Below are 18,592 nucleotides of genomic sequence, written 5' to 3' on the forward strand. Positions count from 1 at the left end.
TTTTTTCCAGAGCTGTATATGAAGAAATCAGACTTCAGAAAAACAGCTGAAAAATGTAAAATGTAAACAATAGACCTCAAAAGGAGCTAGGCCAACAACTTTAACACGGCTTCCTTTACAAAACTAAATATTTTAATGTTCAATAAACACTATAAATGGACAAAATAATACTCAATGTTTTTTTTTTTTTACTCAAAGTATTCAAAAGAGAGATTTCTCAAAAGCTCTATTGCACAAGTTTAGACACAAGTTTAATTTCAGTTTGCAATATGTTATTATTGAAGTCATTAGAGGCATTACAATTTTAAAATAAGTTAACAAATAATTTCAGTTCAGTGTGCATTAAAATTGCCCTTCAAAACTACATTATTATTATATTTACAAGGACTGTAGGTACTGCTTTTTAGGGAGTTCTGTACCCAGGACCCAGGGGACAAGAGGAACCTTTCTCCAAGGAGAAAAGTGTGGATCGATTGCACTATTACATTTGTCTCTTTTTTAAAGGGAATATTTTTTGTTGTTTTATTTTTGACAGATAGAATTTTTTTTTTCCATGCAGGACCGTGCGTTTGACCGCGCAGAGCTAAGCTACCATTACTAAAGTGTATTAGCTTGTTATACTAAATGTTTAGTGTTATCTAGCGGGCTGTATCTGCTACTTTGGTGGTGCGGTTCCACACAGCGCTCCACAGCGCCTCTAGCTGTATGGCGGTATGTTAAAAAATGTACCCCTAGCACTAGAGACTTCTGATTGGTGGAAGCTTCACACTAGACCTCAAGCAGTTTAGATTGTGTGTCTCTCCACTCTTCCTCCAGACTTTGCTCCCTTGATTTACAAATGAAATGTAAAATTTACTGATAATCAGTGATGGTTTGGAGAGTCATGTCATCTGCTGGTGTTGATCCACTGTGTTTTATTATCAAGTCTAAAGTCAGTGCAGTTTTGTTTCCCACAGAATCTTACAGCACTTCATATCTTACAGCTTCCATCTGCTGATAACAACTTTTATGGAGATACAGATTTCATTTTCCAGCAGGACTTATTTTGCCAAAAGTACCAACTGGTCTTATATAAGATTCACAATTTCTAAAACATTTTTAGACAACAAAAGAAATAAACGCTTAAAATAGATCAGTTTGTGTGTAACGCATCTATATAATTTAAGAGTTTCACATTTTTTTACAACTGAATTACTGAAATAAAGTAACTTTTCAATGATAATCTAAATTCTTGAGGTGCACTAGTATATTCTCCAGCCTTTTGTCAAACACCATACCTATAGTATGTAGTGTTTTTTTTTTTTTTTTTTCTTAACCAGAGCCAGAAAAGTCAACGGTATGGTTGGACTCTGAGCGATGTTGACGTGCTGCAGTAATGTGGAATGTGCATTTTTATGACCTTCATACCTTTTCCTCGGCACAATAGCTGCGTAGTCCTGGTCTGGATGTGTGACCCTGCACATTGTACAGCGTCGTCTTCATTAGTCTGTTCTCATTAGAGGCTGAGAGGGATGCCTTCAGGTTTAGAGAGGAGAGGGCCTGACTGGCGCCGTCATTACTGTACTCAGATCTTCAGAATGCTCCTTTCACAGAGCCTGGCAGCTTCCATTGTGCTTTACATTCTTCTAAAGCTCCCTTTCTCCTTTCAGGCCTGTGTGTTTGGTAATTACCACTGTCTGTACGGGTCCAGCAGGTCCAGTGACTTATGGGGAATGTCTAATGAGATACGTCTCTATATGTCTAATGAGATGCATTAAAGGCTCTAGTACGCTGCTTTCTTCTTCTTCTTCTTCTTTTTCTTCTTCTTCTTTTTCTCTGCATCTGCACCTCCTCTTCCTCTGAAGCCCACTTTAGATGATGGGTTTTTATTTAACATTCTAATTAACATTTGTATACATTACTCCAGCCTAGCTCTTTCTAGAGCTTTCTTTCTACCTGCACATTCCTTAACAGCCGCTAAAGCAAACGCTAAAGCAAACCCTCTCCACACCTGAAGCTCTGAACCGCTAAGCGCAGCTCCAAAGCGCAAAGGTGACATCCGTAACGATTGGACTCCACACATGTTTTTGAATTGGCTTGTTTGATATATGTCCAAAGGGTTGTGGTGTGTAAACAGCCCTTCCACCATGGAGCACCAAGGGTTTGATCCAGCGTCACTTAGCTAGTTTGAATAGCCGGCTTCATAAATATTGGAATTGAGGAACCTGAGAGAGTTCTGGCCTCTCATAGCCTGGATTTAGCAAATTAAACAAACAGCCCCAGTGCTGAGCCCCCGTCGATGGGCTCTGGTTATTAAAAGGGAATTTATATCACGGCTATTGACGCTCGCCGCTAGGTGACATGGATTTCCTCTGCGTGAGATGACGGATGATTGTGAGGATGTTGATATATGAGATTTGGTGGGGATTATTCTCGCTATATGAGATTGGCCTGCGTAATGATAAAACGTACAGCTGCCCTTTAATGAACCTATCGAAGGGCAAACGAAGGGCGTTCAGAGGAATTACTCAAGCAAATGCTCACATCAAAAATCGAGAGGCTCATAGATCACAGAGATAATGTTTTTTTCAAGCACTCCTCATAATTGCATACACTCTTCTTTTTACTATAGTACTTAGCTTAGAGTTAGAAGTATTATTTTAGCTATTGAGTAATTGAATGGTGGTTGTAGCATGCATATTCTGAACTAAGCCAGGCATTGTATCTTGGGCCCACTCTAAAGATATACTAGTGCATCTCAAAAAAAATAAAAAAAAAATAAAAAAAAATAAATATCAATGAAAAAAGTTACATTATTTCAGTAATTTTCATTCAGAATATAAAACTTATATATTATATAGATGTTTTACACACTTTTATTGTTGATATTTCAGCCAATGGAAACCCAAAAATCAGTGTCTAAGAAAATTACAATATTATGTAATATATATAAGACCAATTGGTACATTTGCCAGTGTGAGCAGTGTGCCAAGTCCTGCTGGAAAATGAAATCTGCGTCTCCATAAAAGTTATCAGCAGAGGGTAGCATGAAGTGCTGTAAGATTTTGTGGGGAAAAAAAAAAAAAAAAAAAAACTGCACTGGACTTTAGACTTGATAATAAAACACAGTGGATCAACACCAGCAGATGACATGTCTCTCCAAACCATCACTGATCATCAGTAAATTTTACATTTCATTTGGAAATCAAGGGACCAGAGTCTGGAGGAAGAGTGGAAATTATTTTGTATTGACTGAAATTAAGCAGAATATTTTTACATATATTTTGTTCATATCATCCAGCACTAATTTTTGCTGACTTCTAGTATACTCCACATTATAGGGGTGGATACCTGCAGGGGCAAATGCATTTGGCATATTACTTGTATAGTGTATCCAGTTGTGTTTTAAAATTTGCATATTGATGTAACTGCAGCATGTAAATCAAGTAGCCGCTCCCATCTCAATCATTTACACTGAGATTTCTTATCCTGTACTAATCTGTCATATAATTTGCAGATGTCCTGTAGTAAAATTACATTAAACCACCTTTCCCGTCTTATACTAATCAATTCCAGGTTGATCCAGTAGAGTTTTAGGAGATATTTAGTGGAGTTTTAGGATACATTTAGTAGAGTTTTAGGAGATATTTAGTGGAGTTTTAGGAGATATTTAGTAGAGTTTTAGGAGATATTTAGTGGAGTTTTAGGAGATATTTAGTGGAGTTTTAGGAGATATTTAGTGGAGTTTTAGGAGATATTTGGTAGAGGTTTAGGAGATATTTAGTAGAGTTTTAGGATATATTTAGTAGAGTTTTAGGAGATATTTGGTAGAGTTTTAGGAGATATTTAGTAGAGTTTTAGGAGATATTTAGTGGAGTTTTAGGAGATATTTGGTAGAGGTTTAGGAGATATTTAGTAGAGTTTTAGGATATATTTAGTAGAGTTTTAGGAGATATTTAGTGGAGTTTTAGGAGATATTTGGTAGAGGTTTAGGAGATATTTAGTAGAGTTTTAGGATATATTTAGTAGAGTTTTAGGAGATATTTGGTAGAGTTTTAGGAGATATTTAGTAGAGTTTTAGGAGATATTTGGTAGAGGTTTAGGAGATATTTAGTAGAGTTTTAGGAGATATTTGGTAGAGTTTTAGGAGATATTTGGTAGAGGTTTAGGAGATATTTGGTAGAGGTTTAGGAGATATTTAGTAGAGTTTTAGGAGATATTTGGTAGAGTTTTAGGAGATATTTAGTAGAGTTTTAGGAGATATTTAGTAGAGTTTTAGGAGATATTTGGTAGAGGTTTAGGAGATCTTTAGTAGAGTTTTAGGAGATATTTAGTAGAGTTTTAGGAGATATTTGGTAGAGGTTTAGGAGATATTTGGTAGAGTTTTAGGAGATATTTGGTAGAGTTTTAGGAGATATTTGGTAGAGTTTTAGGAGATATTTGGTAGAGTTTTAGGATATATTTTGTAGAGTTTTAGGAGATATTTGGTAGAGTTTTAGGAGATATTTGGTAGAGGTTTAGGAGATATTTAGTAGAGTTTAAAAAGATATTTAGGAGAGTTCTAGGAGATATTTAGTGGAGTTTTAAGAATTATTTTGTATAGTTTTAGGAATTATTTTGTAGAGTTTTAGGAGATATTTAGTGGAGTTTTAGGAGAGCACACTCCAGCAGACCCCCATATGCTTCTGTGAGGAGGAGAGTAGATGGCGAGCTGAAAGGGCAGTCATACAGCTGGACAGAAAGGTTAATGATGCTCTCATGATCACGCAGTCTGCTGCTAGACACACTGAAGTATTGGCTGATAATACTGTGTGCCCTCAGTTTCAGCGTATTACCCTCTCCTGCCGCTTTCCTCTCCAGAGCAGAGATAGTTTTACTGTTGTAACTCATCCAGGCCAGAACAATTCAGTGTTTGGCTAAGCTATATGCTGAAATGGGAGATACTGTGGATTGTGGTGCTGGGGGGTACAATACTTCACTTTTAGTAGAAATTGAGAGGGTTATATGGGTTATAGCACTAACCTAAAATTATTGATTGAAGATTGCTATAAAAAAGTATAACTCTATTATCCATTTTTTCTCCTCTGGAAAGTTTAATAAAGAAGCAGCGTGGACCATATGGCTGATATTGATGCTCTCTCTCTCTCTCTCTCTCTCTCTCTCTCTCTCTCTCTCTCTTTATCTTCTTTTCTATATTTCAATTTCTTCTGAAGAATCTGGTGAAGCACCTTCCTGAGCAGGAACAGCTAAATGCATTGGCCAAGTACAAGAATGAATATGCCAGGCTATCTGAACCTGAGCAGTTTGGGATTGTGGTAAGTACATTGCGATACTTAAATTGCATTACATTGCATTATATTGAAGTACATCACATTGCATTAAAGCACATTACACTGCTTTAGATTGAAGTACATTGCATTACATTAAATTGCATTGAATTACATTGCATTACATTGCATTAAAGGCCATTAAAATTGCATTGCGTTACATTGCATTGAAGTACATTAAATTGCATTGCATTACATTAAAGTATGTTAAATTACATAGCATTGAAGTACATTAAATGGCATTGCATTGCATTAAAGTGCATTGAATCACATTTTAAAATAAATTGCACTGAAGTACGTTAAATTTCATTGCATTGAAGTTCAATACATCGTATTGCATTACATTATGTATTAATTATGAATTTACCAGCTTTTTGTTTAGTACAGATCATCAGACTTTTTGAGTTTGGTTCAAGTAAAGATTCAATTAGCGGGAGTGAAAAGTGTTATGAATCACAGTCTAGACCAAAGGACAAAAAAAACTATTTATTTCTACCACAGTATTATATACTGAAAGAAAACAAAAATATTGTAATGTCTGTTTTTTTTTCGATATTGTACTTAAGTTGAGGCAGACCATCACCATCCATTAAACAATAGTAGAAGAAAAAGAACCAATAAATCCTCTTGACGTGCAGGTGCAGTTCATAAAGGCAGTTCATAAAATCAACAACGTTCTACAAATCAGTCAACGCGGAGTGTAAGGAGACTTTGCCCATGTAGGGGAAGATTACAGGATACAGTAAAGATTGTTCAGTCACTAAAACTGCAGTGTGAAATCAAAACTATATAGTTTAAATGTACAGAATAAAACATAACAAAGACATAAACTGTGATGCAGACTCTGATCTGAAAAGTTTTATTTTTTTATTTTTTCACCTGTAAATCAGCCATTTTGGAGATGTGAAGCTTTTGTGTGACAGTGATTTGTGATAAGCCTTTAGTTTTCCCCAAAGGGAAATTACATTTATAGCAGTGTTAGTGTCTCATATGAGACTGAATATCTGTAGCAGTACCAGCAGGTTTTAACACAGTTTTGCACAAATACTGTAAAATAGAGGAATATACCAGCGGATGAAAAGGATATACTTTATTTTACACCTGATTATAGGGTGACAGTTGATGTCAATTTTCTGGTTTATATTTTTTATACATAAGGCACACCAAATTATAAGCCGCATTTAAAACGAAACTAGTAAGGAACAAGGGTGTCTCACAGTAATCTACACAGAATTCTCTCCTAAAAAAAAAAAAAAAAAAAAATATATATATATATATATATATACATATTTTTTTATATTTGGGTAAATACAGTGCTTCTGTTTACTTACAGTAAGCTTAGATTTTCAATATTTTATCTCTAGTCGCAGTTAACATAAGCTTCGCGCTAGTAGATGCCGCCCTACAGCGCTACACTTAGGAACCATGAGTGTTCCGGTAACCCAGAGCACTAACAGCAAGCAGTTTGTCCCAGTTTGTACCTTGTTTAACACCGCAAGCAAACAGTCTACAGTCCAATTTACTTGCTGTTGAATGGCGAAAAGAGAGAGCGCTGCAGTTAGTGGCTAATGCTAACACTGCTCCAGCCTTAGTGCAGGAGAAACTTTACTGTAACCCTGAAACTTCACTGGGTGTGGAGGGATGGTTGTGGGTTGTTAAATGTGGTTTGAGTGGGGTAGGTGTAGTTACAAAATAGTTACAAAACATCATAACATTTTAAAATTATAGATTAATATCTGCTGTGGAAGCTTTGTATTTTACCTCCTAATTCACACATTTTAATGGTGATTTCTCGCTCTTTTTCTTGTGTGTATTTTAATGTCTAGAAGAATACATCAGTTCAGTCCTTGAAATCGCTTCTATGACACCTGTGAAATGCAGCCCACCTCCGCTGTAGCCTAGAATAGATAGATTTTTACTATACTACCTTACTACTTTAGCAGCTATTTATTGTAAATCCCAGATAATGCTTGTGTTGTATTGGCGTACAGAACCTGACAAACTTCCTAAAAATGCCTCTAACTCATACCAGTTCAGAATGGGTCATACATAATAGATTTAAATGTTTAACTAGACTTAATGTTTTTTACTGCTTAGTGTGCTTAGCTCAGTGTTAGATGCATTTACATTGTCAATGCACAGCGCTGTATCCCGTTCATTTTGATTATTTGATCATTATGATTATTATGATTATTTATTTCTGCCATTCCCTTCATATTTGCTTGCTGTGGGTACGGCTCCTGTTTCTAGATTTCTCTATCAGTTCAAAATGATAGAAACAGCTGAACTTGAGATTTAAATGCCGTATAAATGTCTATTACATTTGATTTCCATTTAAATATGGAAAGTGCTGCTCTGTGATTGAGCCCATTACCCTTCTTCCATTATGTTTCTGTTCACAGTAATTTGTGTAGTTCTACAAATTAACGATTGACAATTAACAATGAACATTTGGAGTCGACAAAATTTTATAATATACGTTGTCGATTATATCAACTAATCGTTTCAGCCCTACCGGGGGAGGCGATGTGATGAAAAGTTGAGCCGAGATGAACTTTACAACTTTATGCAAATTAATCCTTCCATCGCGATGCGTCTATCCAATCAGAATCTGTCCTTTATGATCAATACCTGCTGATTTACTACACACAGTTTGCAGAAAGGTTAAAGAGATTGTTGGGGTATCTGGTGGGTTTTAAAAATATTAATATACAATTAAATTGGACAATTTTGCTTTTGTTAGCCTATATGCTCCAATATGCTCACTAGACAGTGTTATTAAGCTTAATTGAACATGTATATGTATAAATATACATTTATATTTATTTAGCTTGTATAAAACCATTTCCTATTTATTAAAACAATTTAATTGATTTAAACGCCTTTGTAATGCCCACATGCAACCAGTTAGCGGGGGGTAGTGCGTTTATGTGCGTTGTCGTGACGGAGCAGTGTAAATACAAGTTATATGAAGTTATATGTTCATGTTTATATTGATGGAGATGGTAAAGTATTTGTCATGCACATTAGCACTTCTGAGAGCACGTAGGCTGAGTGTTGCTGACGTATCGAGCATCTCTCTAAGGAGTGATGTTTACAGTAACAGCAGGCGTAACTGCAGGATTATTAATGTTATTCATGGGATTTTTAACCTTCAGGGTTTCTTATTAAATAATATTTTTAAGCTACTATTTCAGTAGTTAATATTAAACTGTTAGGCAGGGTCTGTAGTTCTAGTGAATTCAGAAGCTGTGTATTGAAATACTCACATGTCCTTGAAGTGTATTTAAGGGCATTGGGGGGAAAAAAAATTGAACTGACACATATTTTTGCATTTATTTATATGAAATATTTATTATTTTTTTAAATCTAATATCCAAAGTCTAATGTCAGCTAGAAAGCATTTTTTATTAATTTATTTCTTTATTTTTTCTTCACCTCGAGAAAATCTGTTCTTTAACATGTGCTCATGTGGAACCGAAGCAGTCAGTCTGCTAAATGACAAATTTATAAAACTAATAAAGCCCTTGACAGCTATTAAAACGTGTCGGCCTAAAAAAAATATAAAATATACTCTCTCTGATCATTTCCCTCAGGAACTAAAACAGTACATCTGTCTGATAAGCATGATTGAGTGTGTTTTCTGTACAGTGTTTAAAAATAAATAAACAAGCAAACAAATAAATTAATAAAAACATATTTTTATATTGTATTATAAAAATATTGTATTTTACATTTCCACACAGTCATAAAAAAATATCTCTATAATGCCATATATAATATAATGTGTAATAAAATCTAAAACTTAAAAAATAAGAAATGTCACCTCTACAGAAATGACATTCCAATAACACTCAACATGCTGTCTAATTGTGGATAAAATTTGATTGATCTCTAAAGGGAAAATACTTTTGTCAACGGCAGCATTAAACGCATGCATGCAAGGCAATAAGATGCTTTAAAATCTGATCTGCCTGCTTACATTAATTTCACATTCCCACAAATCTGATACAAATCCATATATGAAAGTTTCTCCAATCTGATATAAAAGATTGCATTTGACATTAATGTGAAGCCCTGAGAGAGAGACAAAAAAAGCTAATCCGAATCACATTAAGGCACAAAAATCACATCAAACAAAATCTAATTTATTGTTACATCACTCTTTACAAGTGATGTTTGAAATAAAAAAAACAAACAAACAAACAGTAAAATCATTTAAAAAGTATATAATTTAAAGGTTACTTTATTTTAGTAATTCAGTTCAAAATGTGAAACTCATATATTATATAGATGTATTACACACAGAGCGATCTATTTTAAGTTTTTCAGAAAATCTGAATATTATATAAGACCAATTGGTACTTTTGGCAGTGTGGGCAGTGTGCCAAGTCCTGCTGTAAAATGAAATCCACATCTCCATAAAAGTTATCAGAAGAGGGAAGCTGTAAGATACGAAGTGCTGTAAGATTTTGTGGGAAAACAAAACTGCACTGACTTTAGACTTGTTAATAAAATGCAGTGGATCAACACCAGCAGATGACATAGCTTGTATATCAGTGTTTGGGCCATTATTTAGTAGATCTTCATTGCCATGCTAGCTTTACGCAAACATGCTATGCAAACATTGGGCATTGTCTTATGTTTGTATAATATAGTTTAGGATTGAAGTAGTGAATAATGTTGATAGGATACAGAAAGATACAAAGTTCTGTAAAACTATTGGTGCTGTGAGAGAAATCTCACAGTTTTAGCAGGGATTTAACAACAGTTAGTGTTTTTATATTCAATTCTAAATATTATATGCTTCTGCCTCCTAAACTTGTTTTGAAATGCTATAAAAATGAGTGAAAGTTTATTTGAACATGTTCACTTCTGTACTTTTGTCCTGTGCTACAGAAATATGTAAAAGCATACCCATATATTTGTCCTAAAAACATATATACACATATATTTGCCCTTAGAGTCGACCTGAGGAGGAAAGGTTCCTCTGGTTACATAAGTAAGGTTCAGTCAGGTTCATCCTTCCTTCCTGTCAGTCCTTCCCTTTCTCGCTTTCTCATCCTCTCTCTCTCTCTTTTTCTTGTGATGTTCTGTCGCTCTAGCCTTGTACACCTGTGACAGCATCCACACATGAACAAATAGCCAATCACACGGCTCTGCCACTCGGTGGAACACATCAGGAGCTTGACCTTGCTTGTGATTGGCCGCACTGGGCTGCATGAACCATTAATCACTGATGTGTGCATGTTCCTGTGTGGCTCAGGCTTACCTAGCTGAAGATCTGTCCCAGAAATAGATAATGTAATGTAAAGTCACATAACAGAGATATAGATATTTAGTCTACTGATTTATCACAAATTTAATTGACCAGACAATAAAAATGTGTTAAAATAAAGTAAGAAATAAGAGGACCCAGCTGTCCACGAGCATACAGAGACACTGACCAAATTTAGTCTCAGGACAGTGTCTAATATCAGCATAGTGTGATATAGATGTGTGAGAACAACTGACTATGATTTCCCCCATTGCTGCTGAGAGGAAATGCGACACCAAACAAACAGCATGCTGTATATATTTAAATACTATATATCAAACTGTAAATATTGCACTTTTTTTTCTTTGTATATATTTATAAAATATACAGTTATAAAAGTTATTAGGTACTAGTGTGTGAAATGTCATTGACTCTGCACTAAACTGCACTAAAATAAGTTGTTTTCTGTTGTTTGTGAAATAAACTTTCCATGCTGTTTTTTTTTTATTTTTTTATTATTATTATTATAATATTTCCAACCTTGACGCACACAAACCACATTGCCCCCGTCCAACTGACCGCATGTGGAGGCTACAAAATCATTTTAATAAAAGAAAAATGATTTTATACAAGCTTTATTTCCCATAAACTATTAAATATAAATATAAATTTATTAATATAAACGTTTGATTAAGCTTCAGAACACTGTCTAGTGAGCATATTGGAGCATGTAGGCTAACAAAAGCAAACTTTTCCAATTTAATTATATATTTATATTTTCAAAACCCACCAAAGACCCAACATTCTCTTTAACCTTTCTGCACACTGTGTTACGCTGATCAGAGTCACTGTAAATCAGCAGGGATTAATCATAAAGCACAGGGAAGCCTGAAACCAAATTGATTAGCTTTTCTTACATGCTTCTCTAGAACGATAAAATGTTAACATGTTTTAATACACTGCACTGAGAACACATATCAGGCGAACACCTGCTCTCTGATTGGATAGATGCATCACATTGGGTGGATTAATATGCATAAAGTAAAAAAATTCACCTTGACTCAACTTTTGATTGCATCGTGTCTCCCAGACTCCATGCACCATGCACCACGCGACTGTGTCTGACCTAGCCAACACTTCCTATTGAAAATAATTTGGATAAATGCAGCGCTAACATTTATTCTAAACTCAACTTTAAACACAAAAAAAATGCAGAATCCTTATTATTTCCATTCATTTCTTCTAAAAAAAAGTTTCTCCAACCTGCCCTGTTTTATCATTTTTTCTTCAATTACACGACTTACTGGTTCAGCAGCACTGCTTTAACCATTCAACTAATATGAATGCTTCCATGTTAGATCCTGCTGCAATGTTGTATTGATGACAAATGTCAACATCTTGTTGTTACCCAAAGTCTGCTAAATAATGTCAAGATATACAAAACGGGAAATTCTGACATTAACCATTGATTTGTTTTTGGATTTCACAAGACTCTACTTTGATTATTGAGTTGTATCCCTTCAGAATTGTGATTGTGATTAGGATTTTCTATTTGCAATATATTGCAATACCAAGCTCTTTATTCCAATTTCCGACATCATTACTATATCCATCATATAAGAAAAAAAAAAAAAGTAGTCATTTTATGTCGAGTATGACGGATGCATGTTGGAATAAATCTTTCTCTCTCTCTCTCTCTCTCTCTCTCTCTCTCTCTCTCTCTCTCTCTCTCTCTCCCTCTTTTTCTCCTTCTGAGAGCTGAGGAATATCTGCAATGTTTTCTGCTGCGGTTTCTCTGCTGTTTCTGGTGAATTCTTTGTTAGACAGTTCGGCTCCTGCTCTTACAAAATTCAGACTGGAGGTACGAGCAGCTGCATCTTACAGTAATGAGTGACACACTGAACTCAGCCTTACAGAACACACACACACACACACACACACACACAGACACACACACACATCGCTGTTTCTCTAGCAACCTGTAATCAGACGGGGGTTTTTGAGGAGTGTGTAGGTGTGCATGTGCGTAGGTCTTGTGTGTGTGTGTGTGTGTGTGTTATCAGGTGAAGTACAAAAAAAAAGTTTAAATCAGGAAAAAGTAATCCAAACAGCAGAAAGGAAACAGGAAAAATGTGTGTGTTTGTGTGTGTGTGTGTGTGTGTGTGTGTGTGTGTGTGTGTGTGTGTGTGTGTGTGTGTTTATGAGAACTACCCTTAACAACTTCTCTACTCTGCTTTTTTTGTGTTTCTGTAGCTGCTGAGCATTCTCAGAGTTTATACAGTGCATTATTGGTCTGCTGATACACACACACTCACACACACACACACGCACGCACTGCAGTGTGTTACAGGGGAGGTGCTGGGTGTCCATGTGAAATGGTGATTTGGCTGCCTGATGAGGAGCAGCTCAGTAGCTGTGATTCCCTCCGGATCCCCCATAATGCCAAAATCTTCTCCACAGTACCGAGCGCTGACGGGAGGATATGAATTTTATATTTAGGATGGTTATGGAGACATTATCTGTTTCTCGCAGGTCTTTTGGATGTATAGAAATATAAGTTTTAGTTTTTTTTTCCATGAAGACTTTATGAATACATGATCTTGAAATAACAGGGCAAATATCATACCTACGTTGGTCAATGTTTAAAACCATGTACAAACATACTGCATTATGGCTGTGAAACGTCAGTGCATCTGCCATATTGATTCAGGCAAGACTGGCTTATAAACACATACAAAATCTAAACAAGTGGTGCACATTTTTCTCTTTAAATAGCAGTAGCTATTTAAATTACAATGTTCAGATTTTAGAGGCATTTATTGATTTATTGATCATCCCAAGTAAGGATGATAAATAACTTATATAGTATTAACATTATTATAGTAGAAGTCATACATACAGTCTTTTATTTTATCCTATTTTTTTTTTTTTTTTTCCTAATTTACACAGCCAATTACCCAACCCACTCATCAGGACTCCTCCTATCACTAGTGATGCACTAGCACACGCCTCCTCCGATACATGTGAAGTCAAACTCCGCCTTTTTTTGAGCTGCTGCTGATGCTGTAGCATTGCTGAGCAGCATCACAGCGCTAAGTGCTCAGAGGAAAGCGCAACAACTCGGTTCTGATACATCAGCTCACAGATGCAGCCTTGTGCTTATCCACATCACCCAAGGAGTGATGAGGAAAAGAGAGAGTGCCATCTACTGCTCTCTCGGGGCTCCTGCAGCTGCATAAACAGGATACGAAGCAGCGATTCCCCGATCATAGTGGCAGCGTTTTAATCTGCTGCACCACTTGGCGCCCCACAAAACAAGTAATGTTAAATAAGGATAGTAATAGTATAATATAATATAATCTTTAAAATAAATAAAATTAAATTGAAAAAATCTGACTTATCTGTGAAAAAGAATTCCTTTAAAATCTGTTTCACACAATATTTTTGTGAAACCTTAAGCTGCACACAAATCACTTTTTTTTTAAATTTCCTATAAGAGTGTGGAAAAGCATATATAAGGCAGCATTTGCTCCTCTTTAACTAATGCAATAGGATGTGTGATAAAAAATGAAAATTTTGTTGCAGCTTTATATTACTTTAAAAACATGGCTGTATATATATATATATATATATATATATATATATATATATATATATATATATATATATATATATATGGCTGCATGTCTTGGCGAGCTGTAACTGTGTTTGTTTCCGTTTCGTTTGCTGCTGTGTTTTATCATCATCTTTTGTATGCATTTTTATGTCAGGTACAGGACTGATCAGAACAAAACCTAACCTAAAACACCAAGCATGGTCTGAATGATACTTTTCTCTCCTCTGCAGCTGATGATGAATTCTATGTATCTCTCTTTCGGCACGTGCTGTGACTGTTTTTCCGGAGTGCTAATCCTCCTCAAACATTTATGGTTGCGAGAGCTTTGAATTGGAGTCTGTTTCATCGCAGATTAGATGCCGCCTGACACGCGCAGAGGATGCTCGTAACAAGTTGGCAGAGTGTTTACACACACAAATTAGGCATTTATCTCTGCCCCATTTTATTCCTCTTCCACCCTCTGTTTTCATTTTCGCTTCTTCTTCTTTTTCGATTCTTCTCGCCACGCTTGTGTGTCGCTTATCTCCGGCCGGAAGAATCGGCCTTTTGTACTGATGCCCTCTCTCGTTCCATTGAGTTTGTATTTGTGGGCGGGTGCGTGCCAGTGTGAAGGTGCGTCTTAGGGGGTAGTTTTCATTTATTTCAGTATTTATGTCTTAATTTTTATCTGGCTAGTCATAATTGAGCTAAGCAGCCTGACATGGTTGATTCGTTTTACTCAGAATTAGACCTGCGTTGAGACGCTGTCGCGCTCATTTGAATGCGCGAGAGTGAGGATTTGCATAGCTGGGGACATCCCCCTCCTACCAGCACCAGAAATTGGGATTGCTGCCCTCGAATCACGCTTCACAGATGATTTATTGTGATTGCTGTGTGTTAGCGTGTGCTCTGTGTGTTTGCATGTTGTCTGTTTGGCTGCTTTTATTAGTTTGCTAGCGGTTTTAATGTTCAGCAACCACTGAGAAGACAATAATATCTGATTATGGGAAATGGCTCTAGACATATTAATCATTCGTCCTTATTGAGTTACTTATCTGCGTGCTGGATGCACTATCTGTTTTCATTGTGACGAATTAGGCCCAGATCCATGCCATGCTTTTCACACACACGCTCTCACACCCCGCCAGATAAAGTAAGTAAGCCGCGGGGCTCCCTACTAACCAATAATGCATCATCTGCTTTTCAAACGGCTGTCACCAGTCACTGTATCTCTCATGCACAAAAACTCATCTGCACACGAAAACACACTCACACACACACACACACACACACACACACACACACACACACCGTGTAATCATGCCCTCGCAGAGCTCTTCCCCTCGCCCTTGCTGTGTCCACAAGGCGTTCCGTCAGCATAGCCACCACTCTGAAGCCCCCCGCGTTTACAACGCAATATTTCCCAATTTGCGGTAATTGCATAACGTCTGTAATTCAACGCCGCCTCTCGCGTGTTTCCCCCCACGGACGCTCACACACCAATTAACTCCAGCAGACGCAGCCCTGATCATGGCGTTGCCAACATCCATTACCATTGCCTAGCAACACAAAAACCATGGCCTTGCCTTACATAAATAGCTTTTATAATGCTGGACCCAAAAGTGGTGGAGAAAGCGCTGTAAAAAAAGTCTGACACTTTTGTTTCAGACGAGAGAAACCTGGAAAGTGCAGATTCTGTAAATGTAGACTAAAGGAGTTACACGCGCTGTGTTACATATTACATTCAAACTGGAGCTGGACAATGCATTGTGAATTTTCACATATTCAAAATATATTAGGAAAAAAAATGAGAATTTATAAAATATCACCTTCTATGCAGGTTACCTTTTGTATGTGATGTAATAAAAAAAAAAAAAACAATATTAATGGGTTAATAGTTTAACCCTTTTAGAACTGAATTACCTGAAGTGATGCTGTTTTTGTCTGTAATGCACAGAAAAGAAGACTCAAATGTTCTAAAGTAAAATATTTAGTTGTTTATTTATTTATTTATTTTTTGGTTCCATTGAATTGGGAGCCTGTGTGTAATATTTAATATTTTATAGTGGCCTTTTTATTTCATTAATCATCACTAAAGAGTAAAAAATAAATAAAATAAAATAAAATTTTATATAAATATATATATATATATATATATATATATATATATATATATATATATGAGCCGTTACTTTGCCTCAATGGTTCTAGTACTACTCTTTCTCCCAGTGCAGTGGGCAGGGCCAAGCTACTGTTTCATTGGTTCATAAACAAATTGTTCAATAAAACTTTTAAAAATAAAGTAAATACATGATTCCCATTGTAACAGATGCAGGGTCTGAAAAGGTTAAATTGATTCATTTGTTTATTAAAAAATAAATAAATAAATAAATAAAAACTGCTGAAAATAAGATTTTGCCTCTGACTTTGCTTTATCTACAAGATGTTTCAGCTGTAGTGTGTAATAGAGTCCTCCACTCTATTACACACTACAGCTGAAACACCTTGTAGATACAGTGACAGATTAAACACAGTGTTTAAAACCTCCAGCAGCACTGCTGTGCCTGAATCACTGTACCAGCTCAACACACACTAACACCTCATACACCACCACCACCATGCTAACCACTGATAATCAGTGCAGTGCTGAGAATAGAGACCCAAATAATAGCTGCTCTGTGGTGGTTCTCTGGGGTCTGGGCCACTGAAGAAGTGGTTAATGGCCAAGATGGTGTTAATGTTATGGCTGATCAGTATGTATAGAGATAAAATCTCTCTCTCTCTCTCTCTCTCTCTCTCTCTCTCTCTCTCTCTCTCTCTCTCTCTCTCTCTCTCTGTCTCTCTCTCTCTCTCTCTCTCTCTCTCTCTCTCTCTCTCTCTCTCTCTCTCTCTCTCTCTCTCTGTCTCTCCTGTAGATAAGTGATGTAAAGCGTTTGAGGCCCAGGCTGAACTCCATCCTGTTTAAGCTGCAGTTTGAGGAGCAGGTGAGTCACCTGCGGCCGGATATCCTGGCGGTGAACACGGCGTGTGACGAGGTGAGGAAGAGTAAACCCTTCAGCAAGCTGCTGGAGCTGGTGCTGCTGATGGGCAACTACATGAACACCGGCTCACGCAACGCCCAGTCCTTCGGCTTTGACCTCAGCTCCCTCTGCAAGGTGGGTTGTTAATTCATTTATGTATTTATTTATTTATTTTTTATTTATTTTTTTTTAAACATTGCCGTGTCTCTGCTTTATACATTTTACAGTGTTGTCCCACCCCTGCAAAAATAATACCACCACTGCTTCCAAACCCATGATAATTGTTGTGATCCACAATGCCCTATGCACAATAGTACTATACACAGTACTATATTAAATTAAAGCCTTATTGAGAAGTTAGCTTAGCTGACATTACTATCCTAGTCCTGTACAGCTCATATAGTTCAGCTGTAAACCAGCCAGTTTGTAAATCAGTGGTACATTGAGTAAACTGATACACTGCAAAAAATCTGTTGGCAAAAACTAGACAAAAAATATATGCGAGTTAAGACGATTCTGGAGAAAATTAAGAGACTGCATCAGTTTCTGAATCAGTTTCTCTGATTTTGCTATTTATAGGTTTATGTTTGAGTTGTTTTATTCTATAAACTACAGACAACATTTCTCCCAAATTCCAAATACAAATGTTGTCATTTAGAGCATTTATTTGCATGTATATATTTGTTCTCCTCCACTAGTCTTACACACTGCTTTTGGATAACTTTATGCTACTTTACTCCTGGTGCAAAAATCAAAGCAGTTCAGTTTGGTGGTTTGATGGCTTGTCATCATCCATCTTCCTCCTGATTATATTCCAGAGGTTTTCAATTTGGTAAAATCAGATAAACTCATAATTTTTAAGTGGTCTCTTATTATTATAATTTTTTTTTTTAGAGCTGTGTATGCTTACAATAAGAAACAACAGCCAATAGGGTGAGCTTATTTTTCTTAGTAAGATTTCTAAAAATAGCAATCACAAAGTCTCAAAAGGAAAGAAGCAAAGAGCACTGACTTTTTGTGCTTATTTTGACTTTAAATGACTTAAAAATTATAAGACTGATTAAGATAATTATTCGTAACACTTACACAATGCTTAGTAAGACAAAACGTCTTATCAGTGAAGAAGGTAAGATTTGTTTGCATGGAAATTAGAACATTTTCATTTGCTAAGATTGAGTTTTTTTGCAGTATACTCTCAGTAAGCTCTTTTTCTTTTATTTTTTGTTGTTAGTTTTTTTTGGTACAGTGAACAAAAAATGAATGAAAAAAGTGAATATGAATCTGCTCTCTTTTTGTATATATCATCGCTATGATACCAGTGTTGCCAGATTGATATAGTCTTTTCCAGCCAAAACCTATGATAACGATGTGGCCCTGGCGCCGCCGCTACATCGATTTTGACCTACGACCACAG

General features: G+C 36.2%; 1 protein-coding gene across 5 annotated transcripts in view; it reads left to right on the top strand.

Annotated features, from left to right (window-relative positions):
• Positions 1-18,592, top strand: part of diaph3 (diaphanous-related formin 3) — a 557,032-nt gene that overhangs the window by 313,906 nt on the left and 224,534 nt on the right. For all 5 annotated transcript variants that reach the window (XM_049465746.1, XM_049465747.1, XM_049465749.1 and 2 more), the window contains 2 exons: positions 5,193-5,294; positions 17,074-17,313. In XM_049465746.1, the coding sequence (XP_049321703.1) occupies positions 5,193-5,294; positions 17,074-17,313 (342 nt within the window). The remainder of the gene's footprint in view (positions 1-5,192; positions 5,295-17,073; positions 17,314-18,592) is intronic.

The sequence above is a fragment of the Astyanax mexicanus genome, chromosome 16 (assembly GCF_023375975.1).
Source record: "Astyanax mexicanus isolate ESR-SI-001 chromosome 16, AstMex3_surface, whole genome shotgun sequence".
NCBI lineage: Eukaryota > Metazoa > Chordata > Actinopteri > Characiformes > Acestrorhamphidae > Astyanax > Astyanax mexicanus.